Source organism: Dendrobates tinctorius, unplaced genomic scaffold (assembly GCF_039654945.1).
Source record: "Dendrobates tinctorius isolate UK_male_01 unplaced genomic scaffold, ASM3965494v1 ptg000151l, whole genome shotgun sequence".
NCBI lineage: Eukaryota > Metazoa > Chordata > Amphibia > Anura > Dendrobatidae > Dendrobates > Dendrobates tinctorius.
In genome coordinates, this window is record NW_027361818.1 from 8,007,701 (window position 1) to 8,030,286 (window position 22,586).

Here is a 22,586-nt window from a genome sequence, read left to right on the forward strand (position 1 = left end):
TACAAGCTAAGTCCAGAAAACCGGAGAGGTTGGTAGCTATCGGATTGCAGACCCCTGATCCTATCCACAACAACTAACAGTAGCCATGGAGTGTTCCTACGGTGCCCCAGACCCCTCGTTTACAGCCGGAGAACTACATAAGCCTAAAGAAAGAAAGGGGAAATCTAAACTGCCCCAGAACAGACCCCAAAGCAATAGACAGCCCCCAACATGTATTGTCGGTGAAAAGCAGATGAAAACACAAACACAGACAGAAAGACAGGCAGAGCAAACGATGGGGCCCAACTAACTAGATAGGACAGGACAGAAAAGATGCTGGCTGCAATCCGCAAAAAACCCTGCCAAAAATGTCCCAACCGTCTGATAGGGAAAAAAGGCCCTGAAGTCGCTAGACTTCAAAATCACTATATCAGCACTCAGGTATATTCTGAAAACAGAGCAAAGAGATAAACTGATAAGAGACAAAAATGGAGCTCAGCCTGTCCCAACAAAGGCAGGCAGAACACAAAACATGAAGCAAACAGACAAAATCTCATGGAAAAATAAGAGAGCAAAAACTTAGATTTCAGTAGACAGGACTAACTGGTTGCAAGAGCTCAGAGCAGAAAGGATCACCAGCACCCCTGTAGGGGGTCGGCTGCCTTATATCCACTCAGTGATTCCGGGTGTCCAATCAGGCTCCACCTGTTCAGATGACAGGTTCTTCTCAACCCAATCAATTTCACTACCTCTCTTCACCAGCAGAGGGAGTTCATCAGACATCAATGGAGAAGGGGAAAACGAACTCACAACATAATATAATCATTATAGTTTGTTATAACCACAGTTGGTTACTATGCCCGGGCAACGCCCGGCTCTTCAGCTAGTTACCTCATAAAGCGGGTCCGCCTGCTCAGGACAGTGTCTGGTTCTTTAGGCCTTAGCAAAGACCAACAGACACTGGATATCTCCAGACCCAGACACTGAATGAGACACTTGGCCTCCATTTTATCTGACAAACCGCGCCCCTAGGATTGGGATATGTGAGCTGTCATTTCCACCCATGTCTTTTAACTGCAAACCCGGCCCTGGAATGCCCTAATAACTGTCAGCACTATATGTGCTGGAGTATGCTTTCCCGGGCTTACATCACCGAAGCTACCAACCTCGATGATACATATCTCCCCTCAGGGATCTATCTGGCAGCCATCTTACACCAAATAAGTGTTCACAGGCCAGAAAGCACTCAGCAGTAGGATTAGGACTGTGCCCAAGAAACCTAAAGCAGATATCCAACATTCCAGTTTTCCTTCAGAACTTCAGCTTTATTTGATTCTCCATAAAACCTTTACAGTGTGGCATCAAGCTCTGACATGCATGTCATACCCTCGCACTCCTTGTGAGCTACAATTCTGAGCTCTTAATCATAGACATTGGACATGCAGGAGATCTGGATTTATATATGGTTCCTTGTAGCAGCACCACATCCCCCTCCCATAAAACGGGTAACGCCATCCGAGAAATGCCGGCGAATACGGCACTTTATAAAACTCTTATTCGCCAGCACTTGTCAGATGCAACATGAACGATATAAAAAAGAACCTTTGATTTTGGGTGCCTGTATTCCGAGAGTCATAAGTTGCTCAATTTTCCGTCAGAGCAGCTGTATGGCGGCTTTATTAATTGTGCGGCAGGTTGTAGTTTTCATTCGTGCCATTTTGTGGTAGATTCGACTGTTTGATCCCTTTATTTTAACTCTTTGGGGGGGAATAAAGATCACAAAAACGGCAATTCTACAATGATTCCATAATTCTGCGAATCAGTATGATTACGGAGCTTTATAATTCATAATTTTTTAAAAATTTTTCACAGGAAAAAAATCAACTTTTTTACCAGCAAAATAGCTTTTGTCATCATACATTGAGAGCCCCTGACTTTTTCACTTTTCTGCTTACAGGGCTCCGTCAGGGCTCGTCTTTTTGTGTAATCAGCTGTAGTTTTCATCAAGTCGGACACATTAACAATTTGAATACTTTTTTTTTGGCCAAGTTTAATAAAAGCAGCAAGAATGGAAACGTTTTATAAATTTTTTTTTTTTTTACCAGCGTTCACTGCACAGTATCCCTATATGCATCGCTGTGAATACAGAATAAATGGCACTTTTCCAGGCACTTGTTTTTTTCGTACTTAAAATATATATTTTTTATTACTAAAAGTGAGATTTGCTTTTTTTTTCTTGTGTTTAGGGGGCAGTATTATAGTAGTTATATTCTTGTACATAGGGGCAGTATTATAGTAGTTATATTCTTGTACATAGGGAGCAGTATTATAGTAGTTATATTCTTGTACGTAGGGGCAGTATTATAGTAGTTATATTCTTGTACATAGGGGGCAGTATTATAGTAGTTATATTCTTGTACATAGGGGACAGTATTATAGTAGTTATATTCTTGTATATAGGGAGCAGTATTATAGTAGTTATATTCTTGTATATAGGGAGCAGTATTATAGTAGTTATATTCTTGTACATAGGAGCTAGTATTATAGTAGTTATATTCTTGTACATAGGGGCAGTATTACAGTAGTTATATTCTTGTACATAGGAGCAGTATTATAGTAGTTATATTCTTGTACATAGGGGACAGTATTATAGTAGTTATATTCTTGTACATAGGGGGCAGTATTATAGTAGTTATATTCTTGTACATAGGGGCAGTATTATAGTAGTTATATTCTTGTACATAGGGGGCAGTATTATAGTAGTTATATTCTTGTACATAGGGGCAGTATTATAGTAGTTATATTCTTGTACATAGGGGACAGTATTATAGTAGTTATATTCTTGTATATAGGGAGCAGTATTATAGCAGTTATATTCTTGTATATAGGGAGCAGTATTATAGTAGTTATGTTCTTGTATATAGGGAGCAGTATTATAGTAGTTATATTCTTGTACATAGGGGGCAGTATTATAGTAGTTATATTCTTGTACATAGGGGGCAGTATTATAGTAGTTATATTCTTGTACATAGGGGACAGTATTATAGTAGTTATATTCTTGTACATAGGGGGCAGTATTATAGTAGTTATATTCTTGTACATAGGGGCAGTATTATAGTAGTTATATTCTTGTATATAGGGAGCAGTATTATAGTAGTTATATTCTTGTACATAGGGGCATTATTATAGTAGTTATATTCTTGTATATAGGGAGCAGTATTATAGCAGCTATATTCTTGTATATAGGGAGCAGTATTATAGTAGCTATATTCTTGTATATAGGGAGCAGTATTATAGTAGTTATATTCTTGTACATAGGGGGCAGTATTATAGTAGTTATATTCTTGTACATAGGGGACAGTATTATAGTAGTTATATTCTTGTACATAGGGGGCAGTATTATAGTAGTTATATTCTTGTACATAGGGGCAGTATTATAGTAGTTATATTCTTGTACATAGGGGCAGTATTATAGTAGTTATATTCTTGTACATAGGAGCAGTATTATAGTAGTTATATTCTTGTCCATATGGGCAGTATTATAGTAGTTATATTCTTGCACATAGGGGCAGTATTATAGTAGTTATATTCTTGTACATAGGAGCATTATTATAGTAGCTATATTCTTGTACATAGGAGCAGTATTATAGTAGCTATATTCTTGTACATAGGAGCAGTAATATACAGTTAGGTCCATATATATTTGGACAGAGACAACATTTTTCTAATTTTGGTTCTAGACATTACCACAATGAATTTTAAACAAAACAATTGAGATGCAGTTGAAGTTCAGACTTTCAGCTTTCATTTGAGGGTATCCACATTAAAATTGGATGAAGGGTTTAGGAGTTTCAGCTCCTTAACATATAACATATATATTCTTGTACATAGGGAGCAGTATTATAGTAGTTATATTCTTGTACATAGGGGGCAGTATTATAGTAGTTATATTCTTGTACATAGGGGGCAGTATTATAGTAGTTATATTCTTGTACATAGGAGGTAGTATTATAGTAGTTATATTCTTGTACATAGGAGGCAGTATTATAGTAGTTATATTCTTGTACATAGGGGCAGTATTATAGTAGTTATATTCTTGTACCTAAAGCAGTATTATAGTAGTTATATTCTTGTACATAGGGGCAGTATTATAGTAGTTATATTCTTGTACTTAGGGGCAGCATTATAGTAGTTATATTCTTGTACATAGGGGCAGTATTATAGTAGTTATATTCTTGTACATAGGGGGCAGTATTATAGTAGTTATATTCTTGTACATAGGAGCTAGTATTATAGTAGTTATATTCTTGTACATAGGGGCAGTATTACAGTAGTTATATTCTTGTACATAGGAGCAGTATTATAGTAGTTATATTCTTGTACATAGGAGCAGTATTATAGTAGTTATATTCTTGTACTTAGGGCAGTATTATAGTAGTTATATTCTTGTACATAGGAGGCAGCATTATAGTAGTTATATTCTTGTACATAGGGGGCAGTATTATAGTAGTTATATTCTTGTACATAGGGGGCAGTATTATAGTAGTTATATTCTTGTACATAGGGAGCAGTATTATAGTAGTTATATTCTTGTACATAGGAGCAGTATTATAGTAGTTATATTCTTGTACATAGGGGGCAGTATTATAGTAGTTATATTCTTGGACATAGGAGCTAGTATTATAGTAGTTATATTCTTGTACATAGGAGGCAGTATTACAGTAGTTATATTCTTGTACATAGGAGCAGTATTATAGTAGTTATATTCTTGTACATAGGAGCAGTATTATAGTAGTTATATTCTTGTACTTAGGGCAGTATTATAGTAGTTATATTCTTGTACATAGGAGCAGTATTATAGTAGGTATATTCTTGTACATAGGAGCAGTATTATAGTAGTTATATTCTTGTATATAGGGGCAGTATTATAGTAGTTAAATTCTTGTACATAGTGGGCAGTATTATAGTAGTTATATTCTTGTATATAGGGGCAGTATTACAGTAGTTATATTCTTGTACATAGGAGCAGTATTATAGTAGTTATATTCTTGTACATAGGAGCAGTATTATAGTAGTTATATTCTTGTACATATGAGCAGTATTATAGTAGTTATATTCTTGTACATAGAAGCAGTATTATAGTAGTTATATTCTTGTACATAAGGGCAGCATTATATTTGTTATATTACAGTGGTTATATTCCTATACATAGAGGTCAGTGTGGATATTCATTACCTACTAATAGGCTTTCAGCACAGGCGTATAGCTATGGGAAAAGACGGGCTGACACATGGGCTGTCACCTCAGTAGAGGGACAATTAATAGTACATGTGGGCGTCCTACAATGGTTGACATGAAATGCGTGGGCTTTAGTCAATGATGTGAGAATAGAGAACAAGCGTGGCTTTGCCAAGCCATGACCTCAATCCAACCATGCATTAGCGACATGTAATGGAACAGGGTATTAGGATTTGATCTCCGCCATGACACTGCCCTATTAGACCATATCAGTGTTGACACATACCAGGACTCCTGTCCTTTATGTCCCATTGATTTCAGGATTTTTCCGTGGGCGAATATACAATAAGAATGGCTTGGGAGCATTTATCTGATCCTAACGAGACATGTGTCTACACTATAGGTAGCCAAACCTCAAGCCACCAGTAAAGGAGCCCAAGGGGACGCTCAGGACTGGTGATAAAGTACAAGTTGGAGCTCTCAGACACACAGGAGCCTGTGCCAAAGACAAGACTATCATAAAGCATAGATAACCCCACACATTTCACACTTCACTGACTCTCCTGGGACCTCTCACGGGTCTTGGTAGTTACAGTCAGGAATGCAGCCTTGTCTCAAGGTCTAAGCCAGCTTCCTCCATATGTCTACCCCACCAAATCGAAGCACCTCAAGTTACCGCAGGACATCAAATATTGAAACGGTGGAAAATGACCCTCAGTACCATATTACAATGTCAGGAAACATGCACCCATAGTAGATATTGTAACCAGCGGGAGATCCTGGAGGTATCTACTCTCTGAATGGCCGCTCGAGGAGGCCAACAATTCCAGTGCGTGATATGACAATTAATGGCCCGTTCAGAGGCCTAATGTCGCATATTCTCATAGCTCTAATATGTATTAATATGGAAATTATGGGTCCCAAAATGTCCTGGATAATTATGCGAACTGAGAACGGTCTGATGGTGAAGGAACCGCCATGGTGACCTTCTAGAAATAACTTGTAAACAAACTGGGTCACATTCCAGTGGATAGAGATGCAATCTTGTGATGGAAATGTTGAGGCCACCATCGATCGCCCAAACACTTTAAGTCACCCCTTATAAATATTAGAGAAAAGTCTAGCAAAAATTAAATGAAAACTTCACTAAACCTTTAATGCCTTCATCCAAATTTAAGAAATGATGACCAAACCCTTGTGGGCCTTGTACACATTGTAGAACAGTCGGATGACACCTTTAAGGCTCTCATACATATGAAAGGTCTGTCAAACTCAGTAAGGCCTCTATACTGTACACATTGCAGAAATCTCAGCCAAACCCTATAGCCCGTCCCCCCCGCACACTTTGGTGAAAAGTTGGCCAACCCTTTAGGGCCTGACACATTTATTAGAACAGTTGGACTAACTCTTTTGGATCATAATGTTAAGCCCTTCAAGGCCACTCACACATCAGAGAAATGTCTGTTTAACCCTTCAGGGCCCTCATACATATTAGGGAAAACTTTGCTTAACTCTTTAAGGCCATGTACACCTTTTAAGGCCTCTATACATACATTTTAAGGCTCTGTATATGGAGAAACAAGTTGGCCAAACCCTTGCAGGCCCCCCCAAAAATTAGAAAAAATTATCAGGCGGGACAGGCCAACCATCTATTGCAAATGAAGGCTTCCTGGCTCTCCCGACAGATGATGAGAGCGTATAATGTCCCATCCTTCCATGATACAATCCACCAGCAGGGTGTGATGGCCGCTGACCCCCACTCTCCCCATCATATATATGTGTATGTACGTGTATAGGGGGTCCGAATGTCTGACACTTCTGTAAGGTGTATGGGCACTTTAACACCCATGAAGAACTTGAAAGGTCTTGTTGAGACAATCGAGGTTACTGGGCCTCCATTACAGAGATCCATCCTAAAAGTGACCCTAACCCCATCGTTCTAACCTACCCTTATATTTTGTATTAGGACCTTGTCTATTTCCCAAGGGTGCCTCATGTGTCCATGTTTTGTTAGGGTGATGAGCCTCCCCCATTACCCCAGCAACTTTCCAGTAATGACAATTTAGAAATGTCCATACAACATGTCTGATAATGACGAGTCCCAAAACATTTCTGGGCTGATTCTTACCGGAAATCTATTGGTTTAGGAAAGAAAGGCCATTTTCCTAATTGTGAGCCATCTCTAGTGTAATAATCCTTTTTTCACGGATGCCGATGGTTGTTTGCCCTTTACACCCAGCGGGACCCCATAAACATCGGGTCACGAGGGTCGCCCATGTGGGCAAAACATTAAGCCAACAAGACAAAGTGCAAACCTGGCACGGGAAGGCTTTCTGTAACGTCTGAGAAATATTCCGGCTGTAATTGGGCAGCGTGCTGGGTCCTCAACCGTGTCCTGTCATTTTCTGAGGGGCGATGGCAAATTATAGAATAATGTAACGCTGCGCTGATTGCCAACCGCACGGCACACAAAGGACATTTCTCAGAGTGTTCGAGCCGACATGTACAGAGGCAGCTGTGTCTACCAAGGTAGATCTGTAGCATGTATCTACCTATAGCTAATAACGACATATATAATATCCGCCTGTCCCTTCCTTCCCTCGGTCCATCTATTATATCTCTATCATCTATCCGTCCTATCTCTATCCATCAATCTGTCTGTCCGTCCATCCATTCTTCCATCCATCCATTCATTCTCTCTATCATTCATCCGTCCGTCCATCCATCTTTCCATCCATCATCCATCCTTCTGTCCATCCATTAATCCTTCTGTCCATCCATCCAATCTCTTTATCATTCATCCATCCATCCTTCTGTCCATCCATCCAATCTATCATTCATCTATTCATCTGTCCATCCATCCATGTCCATGCGTCCATTCATACTTCTGTCCATCCATCCATTCTTCCATCCATCCATTCTTCCATCCATACATCCAGCCATCCAATCTCGCTCTCATCCATCCCGCTATCATCCACCTATCCAATCTCTCCATCAGCCATCTATCCATCCTTCTGTCTGTCCGTCCATCCATCCATCCTTCCATAAATCCAATCTCTCTATCATCCATCCATCCCTCCTTCTGTCCGTCCGTTCATCCTTCCATCCATCCATCCATCAATCCTTCCATCCCAGCTATCATCATCCATCCATCCATCACTTTCATTTTCTTTTCCTCACATTTCTGCCGTTTTCTCTCCCTAGTGACGACTTGGTCTTATTTCAGGTTTTGCTAACTCCGGATTGCGACCCCGTTGACTGAAATCCTTTTTTGCCAAATACGAAAAAAATCATAATTTATGGATTCATCCAATTTCATTTATTTCACTTAAAATATATTCTCCTGTTGTTTTTTCATCTGCTGATTTATGAGAAAAGCCCAAGGTGTGTAGCCCAGATCTGTCACATTGTGTATGTCACTGTCAGTGTACATGTCCCCGTGAGCCTCTGTCATTATATTAATGTCTATGTACCCACCACGCTCTGCTCACCCCAGATGCCAAGCCTGCTCTCTACTCACCCAAGATGCCCAGCCTGCGCTCTACTCACCCCAGATGCACAGCCTGCTCTCTACTTACTCTAGATGCACAGCCTGCTCTTTACTCACCCCAGATACCCAGCCTGCTCTCTACTCACCCCAGATGCCCAGCCTGCTCTCTACTCACCCCAGATGCCCAGCCTGCTCTCTACTCACCCCAGATTCCCAACCTGCTCTCTACTCACCCCAGATGCCCAGCCTGCTCTCTACTCACCCCAGATACCCAGCCTGCTCTCTACTCACCCCAGATGCCCAGCCTGCTCTCTACTCACCCCAGATGCCCAGCCTGCTCTCTACTCACCCCAGATGCCCAGCCTGCTCTCTACTCACCCCAGATGCCCAGCCTGCTCTCTACTCACCCCAGATACCCAGCCTGCTCTCTACTCACCCGAGATGCCCAGCATGCTCTCTACTCACCTGAGATGCCCAGCCTGCTCTCTATTCACCCCAGATTCCCAGCCTGCTCTCTAACCCCAGATGCCTAGTCTGCTCTCTACTCACCCCAGATGCCCAGCATGCTCTCTAGTCACCCGAGATGCCCAGCATGCTCATTACTTACCCCAAGTATCCAGCCTGCTCTCTACTCACCCCAGAAGGCCAGCCTGCTCTCTACTTTTCCAAGTACCCAACCTGCTCTCTACTTACCAAGTACCCAGCCTGCTCTCTACTCACCCCAGATGTCCAGCCTGCTCTTTACTTACCCTAAGAACCCAGCCTGCTCTCTACTCACCCCAGATACCCAGCCTCCTCTCTACTTACTCTAGATGCCCAACCTGCTTTCTACTCACCCCAGATGCCCAGCCTGCTCTTTACTCACCCCAGATGCCCAGCCTGCTCTTTACTCACCCCAGATGCCCAGCATGCTCTCTAGTCACCCGAGATGCCCAGCATGCTCATTACTTACCCCAAGTATCCAGCCTGCTCTCTACTCACCCCAGAAGGCCAGCCTGCTCTCTACTTTTCCAAGTACCCAACCTGCTCTCTACTTACCAAGTACCCAGCCTGCTCTCTACTCACCCCAGATGTCCAGCCTGCTCTTTACTTACCCTAAGAACCCAGCCTGCTCTCTACTCACCCCAGATACCCAGCCTCCTCTCTACTTACTCTAGATGCCCAACCTGCTTTCTACTCACCCCAGATGCCCAGCCTGCTCTTTACTCACCCCAGATGCCCAGCCTGCTCTCTACTCACCCCAGATGCCCAGCATGCTCTCTACTCACCCCAGATGCCCAGCATGCGCTCTATTCACCCCAGATGCCCAGCCTGCTCTCTACTCACCCCAGATGCCCAGCCTGCTCTTTACTCACCCCAGATGCCCAGCCTGCTCTCTACTCACCCCAGATGCCCAGCCTGCTCTTTACTTACCCCAAGTATCCAGCCTGCTCTCTACTCACCCCAGATGGCCAGTCTGCTCTCTACTTTTCCAAGTACCCAGCCTGCTCTCTACTTACCCCAAGTACCCAGTCTGCTCTCTACTCACCCCAGATGCCCATCCTGCTCTTTATTTACCCCAAGTACCCAGCCTGTTCTCTACTCACCCCAGATGCCCAGCCTGCTCTCTACTCACCCCAGATACCCAGCCTCCTCTCTACTTACTCTAGATGCCCAACCTGCTTTCTACTCACCCCAGATGCCCAGCCTGCTCTTTACTCACCCCAGATGCCCAGCCTGCTCTCTACTCACCCCAGATGCCTAGCATGCTCTCTACTCACCCGATGCCCAGCATGCTCTCTACTCACCCGAGATGCCCAGCATGCGCTCTATTCACCCCAGATGCCCTGCCTGATCTCTATTCACCCCAGATTCCCAGCCTGCTCTCTAACCCCAGATGCCTAGCCTGCTCTCTACTCACCCCAGATGCCCAGCCTGCTCTCTACTCACCCCAGATGCCCAGCCTGCTCTTTACTTACCCCAAGTATCCAGCCAGCTCTATACTCACCCCAGATGACCTGTCTGCTCTCTACTTTTCCAAGTACCCAGCCTGCTCTCTACTTACCCCAAGGACCCAGTCTGCTCTCTAATCACCCCAGATGCCCATTCTGCTCTCCTTTTACCCCAAGTACCCAGCCTGCTCTCTACTCACCCCAGATGCCCAGCCTGCTCTCTACTCACCCCAGATACCCAGCCTCCTCTCTACTCACCCCAGATACCCAGCCTCCTCTCTACTCACCCCAGATGCCCAGCCTGCTTTCTACTCACCCCAGATGCCCAGCCTGCTCTTTACTCACCCTAGATGCCCAGCCTGCTCTCTACTCACCCCAGATGCCCAGCCTGCTCTGTACTCACCCCAGATGCCCAGCCTGCTCTGTACTCACCCCAGATGCCCAGCCTCCTCTCTACTCACCCCAGATGCCCAGCCTGCTCTTTACTCACCCTAGATGCCCAGCCTGCTCTCTACTCACCCCAGATGCCCAGCCTGCTCTGTACTCACCTCAGATGCCCAGCCTGCTCTCTACTCACCCCAGATGCCCAGCCTGCTCTCTACTTACCCCAGATGACCAACATGTTCTCTACTTACCACAGATGCCCAGCCTGCTCTCTACTTACCACAGGTACCCAGGCTGTTCTCTACTTACCCCAGATGCCCAGCCTGATCTCTACTTACCGCAAGTACCCCACATGCTCTCTACTTACCCCAAGTATCCAGCCTGCTCTCTAATTGCCATAGTTGTGCAGCCTGCTCCATTCTTACCTTAGATACAGACAAATCTCTATCACTGGTGCGTCGGTTAAAATCTACTTAATCCAGATACACAGCCTGCTCTCTACTTTCCCAAATGCCCATCCTAATCTCAACTTACTCCAGGTACCAAGCCTGCACTCTACGTACACCAGATATCCAGCCTGTTCTCTGCTTACCCCAGGTATCCAGGCTGCACTCTACTTATCCCAGGTACCCAGCCTGCTCACTACTTACCCCATGTACCCAGCCTGCTCTCTATGTACCCCAGGTACCCAGCCTGCTCTTTACTTACCTTAGGTAAACAGCCTGCTCTCTACTTACCCCATGTACTCAGCCTGCTCTCTACTTACTCCAGGTACGCAGCCTGCTCTCTACTTACTACTACCTAGATATTATCTATGACAATGCTTCTCTCTCCTGCCCCAAATTTTTGTCCCCTGTCTATTTATTGTGCTTAAAATCATTAAATATCCTCTTTACATTTCCTCTCTTCTCTTGCTGGTCAGCTCTGCGCGCCCTTTCACCCTGCCTGCAGGCATTATATTACAAATTACCTTGCCTGGAACTTTACTCTCCAGTTCTCCTGACCATAAACTCCTTCCTACTCCTGCCTGTAAGTTCTGTTACACTTCTCCTGACAGATTTCCTACTTGCGCGCTGTATTACTCAGGTTTCTTCCCTGACTGTGCTCTCTATGTCTTGGTGCCTGTCCACTTCTGAGCACTCTAATTCTCCAGTTTATCCTTAGCATTTCACTGTAATCCCCCAGTTTACTTGCTTGCGATCTATATTTATCCCCTTACCTTTTCACTGTATTTCTCCAATTCCCCCTCCTTTGCTCTCTATTTCCCAGTTTCTCTGCCTGTACACTATACCTCTCCAGTTCCCCTATCTGCGTTCTCTATTTCTCCAGATCCCATGCTTGTATTCTCTATTTCTCCAGCTCCCCTGCCTGTGCGCTCTGTTTCCTCAGTTCTCTTACCTGTGCACTCTATTTGCCCCAGTTACTTTGCTTGTGCTCCCTATTTCCTTAGCTTTCATGCCTATGTTCTCTGTTACCCAGTTCCCTTTCCTGTGATTTCTATTTTTTCAGGTCTATAGCTTTTGTACTCTATTTCCCCAGTTCCCGTCCCTGCGTGCTCTTTCTCCAGTTCTCTAGCCTGTGTTCTCTATTTCCCAGTCCCCTTGTCTGTGCACTTTATCTCCCCAGTTCCCTCATCTGTGTGCTCTGTTTCCCTAGTTCCCTTGTCTGTGCACTCTATTTTCCTAGTTCCCTCACCTGTGCTCTCTATTTTTCTAATTCTCAGGCCTGTTAACTCTATATCCCCAGCTCACTTGCCTGTGTGCTCTATTTCCCCAGTTCCCCTGCCTGTGCGCTCTATTTCCTCTGTTCCCTCACCTGCGCGCTCTATTTCCCCATTTCCCTTGGCTGTGTACTCTATTTCCCCAATTATTTTGCCTATGCTCTCTGTTTCCCTAGTTATCTTTGCCTGTGTGCTCTAGTTACACTTTTTCATTGACTGTACTCTCTATTTCCCGAGTTGCTTTTCCTGTACTCTCTACTTTCCCCAGCTCTCATGCATGTGCACTCTATTTACACTTTTCCATTTCCTTTGGTCTCTATTTCCCCAGTTCCCTTACCTGTACATTCTATTTCCCCATTTCTCTTGCCTGTGCTCTCTATTTAGACTTTTCCCTTTCATGTGCACTCAGTTTACACTTTTGCCTTGCCAGTGCACTCTATTTCCACTTTTCCCTTGCCTGTGCTCTCCATTTCCCCAGTTGCCTTAGCTGTTCTCTCTATTTCTCCAGTTCTCTTGCTTGTGTGCTCTATTTACACTTTTGACTTGCCTGTGCGCTCTATTTACACGTTTCCTTGCCTGTGCTCTCCATTTCCCCAATTCCCTTACCTGTATTCTCTATTTCCCCAGATCTCTTGCCTGTGTGCTCCATTTACACTTTTCCCTTGCCTATGTGCTCTATTTCCCCATTTCCCTTACAGGTACTCTCTATTTCCCCATTTCCCTTACCGGTACTCTCTATTTCCCTAGTTCCCATACCTTTACTCTGTGTTTCCCCAGTTATCTTGCCTGTGCGCTCCATTTACACTTTTCCCTTGCCTGTGTCCCTATTTCCCCAGTTATCTTGCCTGTGCGCTCCATTTACACTTTTCCCTTGCCTCTGCGCTCTATTTCCCCATTTCAATTACAGGTACTCTCTATTTCCCCATTTTCCTTACCAGTACTCTCTATTTCCCTAGTTCCCATACCTTTACTCTGTGTTTCCCCAGTTATCTTGCCTGTGCGCTCCATTTACACTTTTCCCTTGCCTGTGTCCCTATTTCCCCAGTTATCTTGCCTGTGCGCTCCATTTACACTTTTCCCTTGCCTCTGCGCTCTATTTCCCCATTACAGGTACTCTCTATTTCCCCATTTCCCTTACCGTTACTCTCTATTTCCCTAGTTCCCATACCTTCACTCTGTATTTCCCCTGTTATCTTGCCTGTACGCTCCATTTACACTTTTCCCTTGACTGTGTCGCTATTTCCCCAGTTACAGTGGGGAAAAAAAGTATTTAGTCAGTCAGCAATAGTGCAAGTTCCACCACTTAAAAAGATGAGAGGCGTCTGTAATTTACATCATAGGTAGACCTCAACTATAGGAGACAAACTGAGAAAAAAAAAATCCAGAAAATCACATTGTCTGTTTTTTTTCATTTTATTTGCATATTATGGTGGAAAATAAGTATTTGGTCAGAAACAAAATTTCATCTCAATACTTTGTGATATATCCTTTGTTGGCAATGACAGAGGTCAAACGTTTTCTGTAAGTCTTCACAAGGTTGCCACACACTGTTGTTGGTATGTTGGCCCATTCCTCCATGCAGATCTCCTCTAGAGCAGTGATGTTTTTGGCTTTTCGCTTGGCAACACGGACTTTCAACTCCCTCCAAAGGTTTTCTATAGGGTTGAGATCTGGAGACTGGCTAGGCCACTCCAGGACCTTGAAATGCTTCTTACGAAGCCACTCCTTCGGTGCCCTGGCGGTGTGCTTTGGATCATTGTCATGTTGAAAGACCCAGTCACGTTTCATCTTCAATGCCCTTGCTGATGGAAGGAGGTTTGCACTCAAAATCTCACGATACATGGCCCCATTCATTCTTTCATGTACCCGGATCAGTCGCCCTGGCCCCTTTGCAGAGAAACAGCCCCAAAGCATGATGTTTCCACCACCATGCTTTACAGTAGGTATGGTGTTTGATGGATGCAACTCAGTATTCTTTTTCCTCCAAACACGACAAGTTGTGTTTCGACCAAACAGTTCCAGTTTGGTTTCATCAGACCATAGGAAATTCTCCCAAAACTCCTCTGGATCATCCAAATGCTCTCTAGCAAACTTCAGATGGGCCCGGACATGTACAGGCTTAAGCAGTGGGACACGTCTGGCACTGCAGGATCTGAGTCCATGGTGGCGTAGTGTGTTACTTATGGTAGGCCTTGTTACATTGGTCCCAGCTCTCTGCAGTTCATTCACTAGGTCCCCCCGCGTGGTTCTGGGATTTTTGCTCACCGTTCTTGTGATCATTCTGACCCCACGGGGTGGGATTTTGCGTGGAGCACCAGATCGAGGGAGATTATCAGTGGTCTTGTATGTCTTCCATTTTCTAATTATTGCTCCCACAGTTGATTTCTTCACTTCAAGCTGGTTGGCTATTGCAAATTCAGTCTTCCCAGCCTGGTGCAGGGCTACAATTTTGTTTCTGGTGTCCTTTGACAGCTCTTTGGTCTTCACCATAGTGGAGTTTGGAGTCAGACTGTTTGAGGGTGTGCACAGGTGTCTTTTTATACTGATAACAAGTTTAAACAGGTGCCATTACTACAGGTAATGAGTGGAGGAAAGAGACTCTTAAAAAAGAAGTTACAGGTCTGTGAGAGCCAGAAATCTTGATTGCTTGTTTCTGACCAAATACTTATTTTCCACCATAATATGCAAATAAAATGAAAAAAAAACAGGCAATGTGATTTTCTGGATTTTTTTTTCTCAGTTTGTCTCCCATAGTTGAGGTCTACCTATGATGTAAATTACAGACGCCTCTCATCTTTTTAAGTGGTGGAACTTGCACTATTGCTGACTGACTAAATAGTTTTTTTCCCCACTGTATCTTGCCTGTGTGCTCCATTTACACTTTTCCCTTGCCTCTGCGCTCTATTTACCCATTACAGGTACTCTCTATTTCCCCATTTCCCTTACCGGTACTCTCTATTTCCCTAGTTCCCATACCTTTACTCTGTATTTCCCCTGTTATCTTGCCTGTGCGCTCCATTTACACTTTTCCCTTGCCTGTGTCCCTGTTTCCCCAGCTATCTTGCCTGTGCGCTCCATTTACACTTTTCCCTTGCCTGTGCGCTCTACTTCCCTTGACTATGCGCTCTACACTTTTCCCTTGCCTATGCGCTCTATTTCCCAAGGTTTCCTGTCCTGTGCTCCCTATTTAATCATCTCCTTTTTTCTGTCCACATTCTTTTCCCAGATCTCCAACCAGTGAGCTTTCAGATCTTCTACCTTTCCTCTCTCCTCGCCCAGTTCCCCTCTCGAGCCCCCCACCTTTCCATATTTGAGCCTCATTTACTATGTTATTCCATTCGGCTGTGAGATAATTGCTGCTTCGTGTCTGTGTATCGGCCATGAGACTATACAATGTCTGATCTGCTGTCACTATGTGTAAGGCTCATACGAGTTGGTCTTGTCTGTGTGCCTGCCAGTCTATAGCCCTCGGCCATTATCCGCAGATCTCTGATTCCTTCCAATCCTTGTCCAGTCTTTACAAATTGGGGCCCCTTAAACCTATATCTGTGGGACCCCTATGGAGCTGATACATATAAAAAACCATACAGAATGACTGATTCCATATCTATACCACGATCACGTGATGGAGTGACGTTGACTGACTTCATTTCTTTCTGCCTCCCTTCTTACGCGCAAGGGATGGGTATGATGCAGGTAAATGCCCACCTCGCCCCTCCAACCCCGGCTTATAGATTCATGTAAACACAGATGTTTCCAATACCATAACTATAACACATAGTGCCTCCATCTTACGTCCTGAGTGCACTTTCTATAAACACAGCCATTTGCAAAAAAAAAAAAGTGACCGAGTCAGAAGCACATCCACCCCCACCCCTGCGCGCGCCGCACCGGACGATTGCAAGCTCTTTGTTCCACTCTGCCATTGCTTGTGGCTCAGCATCAGTCTGGTTTGGACAGAGGATGCTCATCCTGCTAAGGCACTGGATGCAAAGTCTGTATAGCCTGCAGGCTGGTAACTATTGGTTTAGCCCCAGGGTCTTACGCTTATATTCCCAGTGAGTCATCCTGCGCTTTTCCATGGCTAAATCCTGCGTATTAAAAAAAAAGGAAAAAACGCAAAACAAAGGTGATGATGAAAATGCATCATCAGCTACTGATAAAGGAGAGGAAGGTAAACACAGGCAGGTTGGTAAGTCAAAAATTGCAGAATGTGACACATGAGGGGTTACCAGATCCCCAGTAATAGCTCCGGAGTTATAATGGTAGCGCATAGTTCAATGAAAAATATTTAAAAAAATCCAAAAATGTTGAAAACCCCAAAAACAACACAAACTAATGCTGTCTATAAGGCCAAGTCAAACCTTATAGCTGCAATTAAGGGCTACAAGGGCCCAAAAATCAAATGGGTACACATGACGTAAATACACATATTGAAATTTAGATATTTATTTTTTATTTTCGTAGGTAAAAAAAAAAAATTGCGTAAAATTTTCTCAAATTTTCAAAGAAGAAAATCTAGGCTAAACCACACAACAGTTTTTTTTCTTCCCTAGAAACTTGGGTGCGTCTTATCACCACAGCGGGGGGGGGGGGGGGGGGGCTATTATGGGCAAATATTAATTTGCCACCTCTACCCCTCCACATAAATATTAATATTGCGTTACCTTCTCCTAACACCGTAACACGAAATGTCGCCGGGGGTTAATGAATATTTAATATCACTTCCAAGATCATACGGTGGTATTTGATCAATAGAATGCAAGGTTAGAAAAAAAAAAAAAAAATTGTTTTTCAAATTTTACAAATTTCTACGACTTTTTGACAAGAGGGCGAGTAAAATTGAAATAAAAAAATAAGTGGCAAAAGGATATTCAAGTGGATGTGTCGCCAAGTGTGATGTAAGGGTTAACTCCATTAGAATGCGCAAGAAATAGATACAATGTATCAAGAATTCAAATATTAACTGCCAGCGCTCCGCACCTGGAACTTTTTGAAAGCTCCTATCTCAAAAACAGTGCGACTGACAGACGATGAGGATGTACAGAGATTTGGGGGATAAGATTTGGGGTTAAGCGGTGCCCCCCGAATTCCCACTAACCTTTTGTTGGAGCTGTTCCAGTAGATGGGATCCAGGCTCAAGGCTGAAATAATCCAAAAATTCCAGAGGGTGATCAGCATCCTTATGTAGAGAGCAGAGAGGAACTCTCGTAAAAACATGGTTGGGGAGAGAGAGGGGGGTGCTCTTTGTTCACCCTGAAATCCTGGGATTTTGGTTAAAATGCAAGCGGTGTTGGTGGGGATAGAAGGGGGGATGCTGAAGGGGAAGAGTCCGGGGGCCTTGGTTGGGTCTGGTGGGGTTTTAAAGATGTGGGATAAAGTTTAGGATAGAAAGTTTTGCCATATTGGCAGGAGGATGGTGGAGTAGGGTTTAGGGTGTTTGGCCCATTTTGAGGGGATGAGGGTCATTTTGAGCAGTGTCGGTGGGGGAGGGGTGAAGGCATGGATGATGGGAGCGAGGGGTTTTGTCTTTGGCTCCTTGGATCCCCCCTCTCCCTTGTGAGTGTGTGGATGAGTGAGCGAGTAGTAGGGTCTTTCTGCAAGGAAAGGAGCAGGCTGCTGGAATAAATCCCTTGCACAGAAGAATAGGAAGGTGGAGAGAAGGGGAGGAGAGGCTGATGAATGCAAGGAGGGGAGAAGAGGAGGAATGGTGGAGAGCAGCAGAGAGGAGGGGAGGTGTGGGGGGAGGAGGGAGGGACAGCAGCCACACTTGTTTCCAGGCTGAGTGTGCATCAAGAAGCACACAATGTACACACACCCACATGTACAAGCAGAGCCTGGCGTGCAGGTGAACCCACTGCCCACAGCTGGGCACCCATGGGGCATCCATGGGGCACCAACGCGCCCCCTGACAGCCGAGACCTGTGTAGGGTTAGATATTTCGGAATGGGCGTCTTTACGCATTTTTACACTTGGACCTAAAATTGCCCCCCCCCAAAAAAATTGCCCTAAACTGTAAAGCGCTGCGGAATATGTTGGCGCTATAGAAATAATAAAAATATTATAAATCAGTTAAACAAAAGCCCCGTCTAAAAGCTCAACGCCCGACGTCCAGCAGGCTGTCGATTGGTGACCGTCAGCATCTGTTATGTGGATTTTTTTATATTTAGGACCATGAGGAGTGAAAACCGTTTACAGAACTCGGTCCATATTGTCATTCCAGAACCCGGGACCCACGAGGAAGCCATATCGGTTGCCACATCTACTCCCTTAGGGTGGTCTACACATATGGGTCGGTAGGATGAGCCACATCCGAATATCACATCATAATAATAATCTTTATTTTTATATAGCGCTAACATATTCCGCAGTGCTTTACAGTTTGCACACATTATCATCACTGTCCCCGATGGGGCTCACAATCTATTGAGAAGACCAAGGCGTATAAGGAACTGTCGGATCCAGTTCTGGGTCTGGGCCGCCATTTTCCTCTCCCACCCCCCAAAATGCAGCCTGGAGTTCCTATACTTTGAGACATTATCTGTGCAATTTCCCTTTAAGAGTAAGGGAAGGTCCACAGGTTAACCCCTCCCCCAGATCCCTCCCCCTCGTGCTCCTTAAAGGAGCCTTCCTCATTACTCATGAGGTCAATCTAATTTAATCCGAGGTTTATATTTGACGCACAAACAAACTCGCTCTATAGGAAGAGGAAAAAAAAAACGAAATACCTGACGAGACGCAATTCCATTAACGAGCAGATTTTGGCGCCTCGTTTCTGCACGCGGCACTAATGTCTTCCTGAAAAAAAAAATATAAAATGAACCTGTCCTCTAAATATTAGTGACTGCCCCTGACCGGACACAGGTCACAGTGGAGCCCACTGGGGCTACTGTAATATCTCAAGACAAGGTGGCGTTCTCCTTTAAATTAATTGTTTCTGTCATCTTAAAGGCACAGGCTCCATTTTTTACTAAATCTTTGTAATAATTCTTATTATCAGAATACTTATAGGAGAACTCAAGAAGAAAATGCCCCAAATGCCTCCTTATGTCCTTCTCTACAGTCATTAAAATCGCCCGAAAAAAAGAAAAACCGACATGTGGACGCGACAATGACGAGCGGACGAACCAGACTTTTGGCAGCTGGCAAAGAGTTGACTAATTAGCATAATGTAACACAGAAGACGCGTTCCATAGCAGATGGAGTGTAAAGTTATTAAAGATGGCACGTCAGCAAATATGGTACATGGGTGCCGGGCTGCCAGGACGCAGGAAAGACAGCGCACAGGGCGATACAACATAGGCATCTCCTCCTATATGGTGATACGGAGCAGGCTGCTGTAACCTGGGCATCTCCTCCTATATGGTGATACCGAGCAGGCTGCTGTAACCTGGGCATCTCCTCCTATATGGTGACATGGAGCAGGCTGCTGTAACCTGAGCATCTCCTCCTATATGTTGATACGGAGCAGGCTGCTGTAACCTGGGCATCTCCTCCTATATGGTGATACGGAGCAGGCTGCTGTAACCTGGGCATCTCCTCCTATATGGTGACATGGAGCAGGCTGCTGTAACCTGGGCATCTCCTCCTATATGGTGATACGGAGCAGGCTGCTATAACCTGGGCATCTCTTCCTATATGTTGATACGGAGCAGGCTGCTGTAACCTGGGCATCTCCTCCTATATGGTGACATGGAGCAGGCTGCTGTAACCTGGGCATCTCCTCCTATATGGTGACATGGAGCAGGCTGCTGTAACCTGGGCATCTCCTCCTATATGTTGATACGGAGCAGGCTGCTGTAACCTGGGCATCTCCTCCTATATGGTGATACGGAGCAGGCTGCTGTAACCTGGGCATCTCCTCCTATATGGTGATACGGAGCAGGCTGCTGTAACCTGGGCATCTCTTCCTATATGGTGACACGGAGCAGGCTGCTGTAACCTGGGCATCTCCTCCTATATGGTGACACGGAGCAGGCTGCTGTAACCTGGGCATCTCCTCCTATATGGTGACACGGAGCAGGCTGCTGTAACCTGGGCATCTCCTCCTATATGGTGACACGGAGCAGGCTGCTATAACCTGGGCATCTCCTCCTATATGGTGATACGGAGCAGGCTGCTGTAACCTGGCCATCTACTCCTATATGGTGATACGGAGCAGGCTGCTGTAACCTGGGCATCTCCTCCTATATGGTGATACGGAGCAGGGCTGCTGTAACCTGGGCATCTCCTCCTATATGGTGATACGGAGCAGGCTGCTGTAACCTGGGCATCTCCTCCTATATGGTGATACGGAGCAGGCTGCTGTAACCTGGGCATCTCCTCCTATATGGTGATACGGAGCAGGCTGCTGTAACCTGGGCATCTCCTCCTATATAGTGATATGGAGCAGGCTGCTATAACCTGGGCATCTCCTCCTATATGGTGATATGGAGCAGGCTGCAGTAACCTGGGCACCTACTCCTATATGGTGATATGGAGCAGGCTGCTGTAACCTAGGCATCTCCTCCTATATGATGATATGGAGCAGGCTGCTGTAACCTGGGCATCTCCTCCTATATGGTGATACGGAGCAGGCTGCTGTAACCTGGGCATCTCCTCCTATATGGTGATACGGAGCAGGCTGCTGTAACCTGGGCATGTCCTCCTATATGGTGATACGGAGCAGGCTGCTGTAACCTGGGCATCTCCTCCTATATGGTGATACGGAGCAGGCTGCTGTAACCTGGGCATCTCCTCCTATATGGTGATACGGAGCAGGCTGCTGTAACCTGGGCATGTCCTCCTATATGGTGATACGGAGCAGGCTGCTGTAACCTGGGCATCTCCTCCTATATGGTGATACGGAGCAGGCTGCTGTAACCTGGGCATCTCCTCCTATATGGTGATACGGAGCAGGCTGCTGTAACCTGGGCATGTCCTCCTATATGGTGATACGGAGCAGGCTGCTGTAACCTGGCCATCTACTCCTATATGGTGATACGGAGCAGGCTGCTGTAACCTGGGCATCTCCTCCTATATGGTGATACGGAGCAGGGCTGCTGTAACCTGGGCATCTCCTCCTATATGGTGATACGGAGCAGGCTGCTGTAACCTGGGCATCTCCTCCTATATGGTGATACGGAGCAGGCTGCTGTAACCTGGGCATCTCCTCCTATATGGTGATACGGAGCAGGCTGCTGTAACCTGGGCATCTCCTCCTATATAGTGATATGGAGCAGGCTGCTATAACCTGGGCATCTCCTCCTATATGGTGATATGGAGCAGGCTGCAGTAACCTGGGCACCTACTCCTATATGGTGATATGGAGCAGGCTGCTGTAACCTAGGCATCTCCTCCTATATGATGATATGGAGCAGGCTGCTGTAACCTGGGCATCTCCTCCTATATGGTGATACGGAGCAGGCTGCTGTAACCTGGGCATCTCCTCCTATATGGTGATACGGAGCAGGCTGCTGTAACCTGGGCATGTCCTCCTATATGGTGATACGGAGCAGGCTGCTGTAACCTGGGCATCTCCTCCTATATGGTGATACGGAGCAGGCTGCTGTAACCTGGGCATCTCCTCCTATATGGTGATACGGAGCAGGCTGCTGTAACCTGGGCATCTCCTCCTATATGGTGATACGGAGCAGGCTGCTGTAACCTGGGCATCTCCTCCTATATGGTGATATGGAGCAGGCTGCTATAACCTGGGCATCTCCTCCTATATGGTGATATGGAGCAGGCTGCTGTAACCAGGGCATCTCCTCCTATATGGTGGTACGGAGCAGGCTGCTATAACCTGGTCACATACTCCTATATGGTGATACGGAGCAGGCTGCTATAACCTGGGCACCTACTC

General features: G+C 45.2%; 1 protein-coding gene across 1 annotated transcript in view; it reads right to left on the reverse strand.

The window, feature by feature from the left end:
- Positions 1-18,472, reverse strand: part of EFNB3 (ephrin B3) — a 148,747-nt gene extending 130,275 nt beyond the window's left edge. Inside the window, exon 1 of the mRNA XM_073547059.1 lies at positions 17,844-18,472. Within this exon, the coding sequence (XP_073403160.1) occupies positions 17,844-17,962 (119 nt within the window). The 5' untranslated portion in view covers positions 17,963-18,472. The remainder of the gene's footprint in view (positions 1-17,843) is intronic.
- Between the last annotated feature and the right edge of the window lie 4,114 nt (positions 18,473-22,586).